General features: G+C 48.9%; 1 protein-coding gene across 1 annotated transcript in view; it reads left to right on the forward strand.

Annotated features, from left to right (window-relative positions):
* The window catches only part of LOC147817278 (protein NLRC3-like), a 6851-nt gene extending 6569 nt beyond the window's left edge, over positions 1 to 282 (forward strand). Inside the window, exon 4 of the mRNA XM_087171144.1 lies at positions 268 to 282. Within this exon, the coding sequence (XP_087027270.1) occupies positions 268 to 282 (15 nt within the window). The remainder of the gene's footprint in view (positions 1 to 267) is intronic.
* Positions 283 to 757: the final 475 nt, after the last annotated feature.

Raw genomic sequence — 757 nt, forward strand, 5'->3', positions numbered from 1 at the left:
CAGATAAACTGTCTCCTGCTCAATGGTCAGCTCTGGTCTTCATCTTACTGTCCTCAGAAGAAGATCTGGACGTGTTTGACCTGAAGAAATACTCTGCTTCAGAGGAGGCTCTTCTGAAGCTGCTGCCAGTGGTCAAAGTCTCTAACAAAGCTGTGTAAGTGTAGAGAGAGTTGATTTATTCATCATTAAATAAAGACACTTCTGTCTTTTCAACAGGAGAGAAAATAACTTCCTTTCTTCTTTAATTCCTCATGATCATCTCTTCAGACTGAGTGTCTGTAACCTCTCGGAGAGAAGCTGTGAAGCTCTGTCCTCAGTCCTCAGCTCCCAGTCCTCTAGTCTGAGACACCTGGACCTGAGTCACAACGACCTGCAGGACTCGGGAGTGAAGCTGTTGTCTGCTGGACTGGAGAGTCCACTCTGTCCACTGGAGACTCTCAGGTCAGGATCCATCAACCTGTTTATCTGATGACAGTTTAACAGAGCAGCAGGTGTTGACAGAGGGTTCCTGTATGTTGTTTTGTGTGTTCAGTCTGTCAGGATGTCTGGTCACAGAGGAAGGCTGTGCTTCTCTGGCCTCAGCTCTGAGCTCCAACCCCTCCCACCTGAGAGAGCTGGACCTGAGCTACAATCATCCAGGAGACTCAGGACTGAAGCTTCTGTCTGCTGGACTGGAGGATCCAGACTGGAGACTGGACACTCTCAGGTATGTAGAGGCCTGCTGCAGACACACACACTGTCTGATAGAGGAGGGACT

This window comes from Seriola lalandi, unplaced genomic scaffold, assembly GCF_002814215.2.
Source record: "Seriola lalandi dorsalis isolate HSWRI2012SDOR001 ecotype SW California unplaced genomic scaffold, Sedor1 jcf7180002054977, whole genome shotgun sequence".
Classification (NCBI taxonomy): Eukaryota; Metazoa; Chordata; class Actinopteri; order Carangiformes; family Carangidae; genus Seriola; species Seriola lalandi.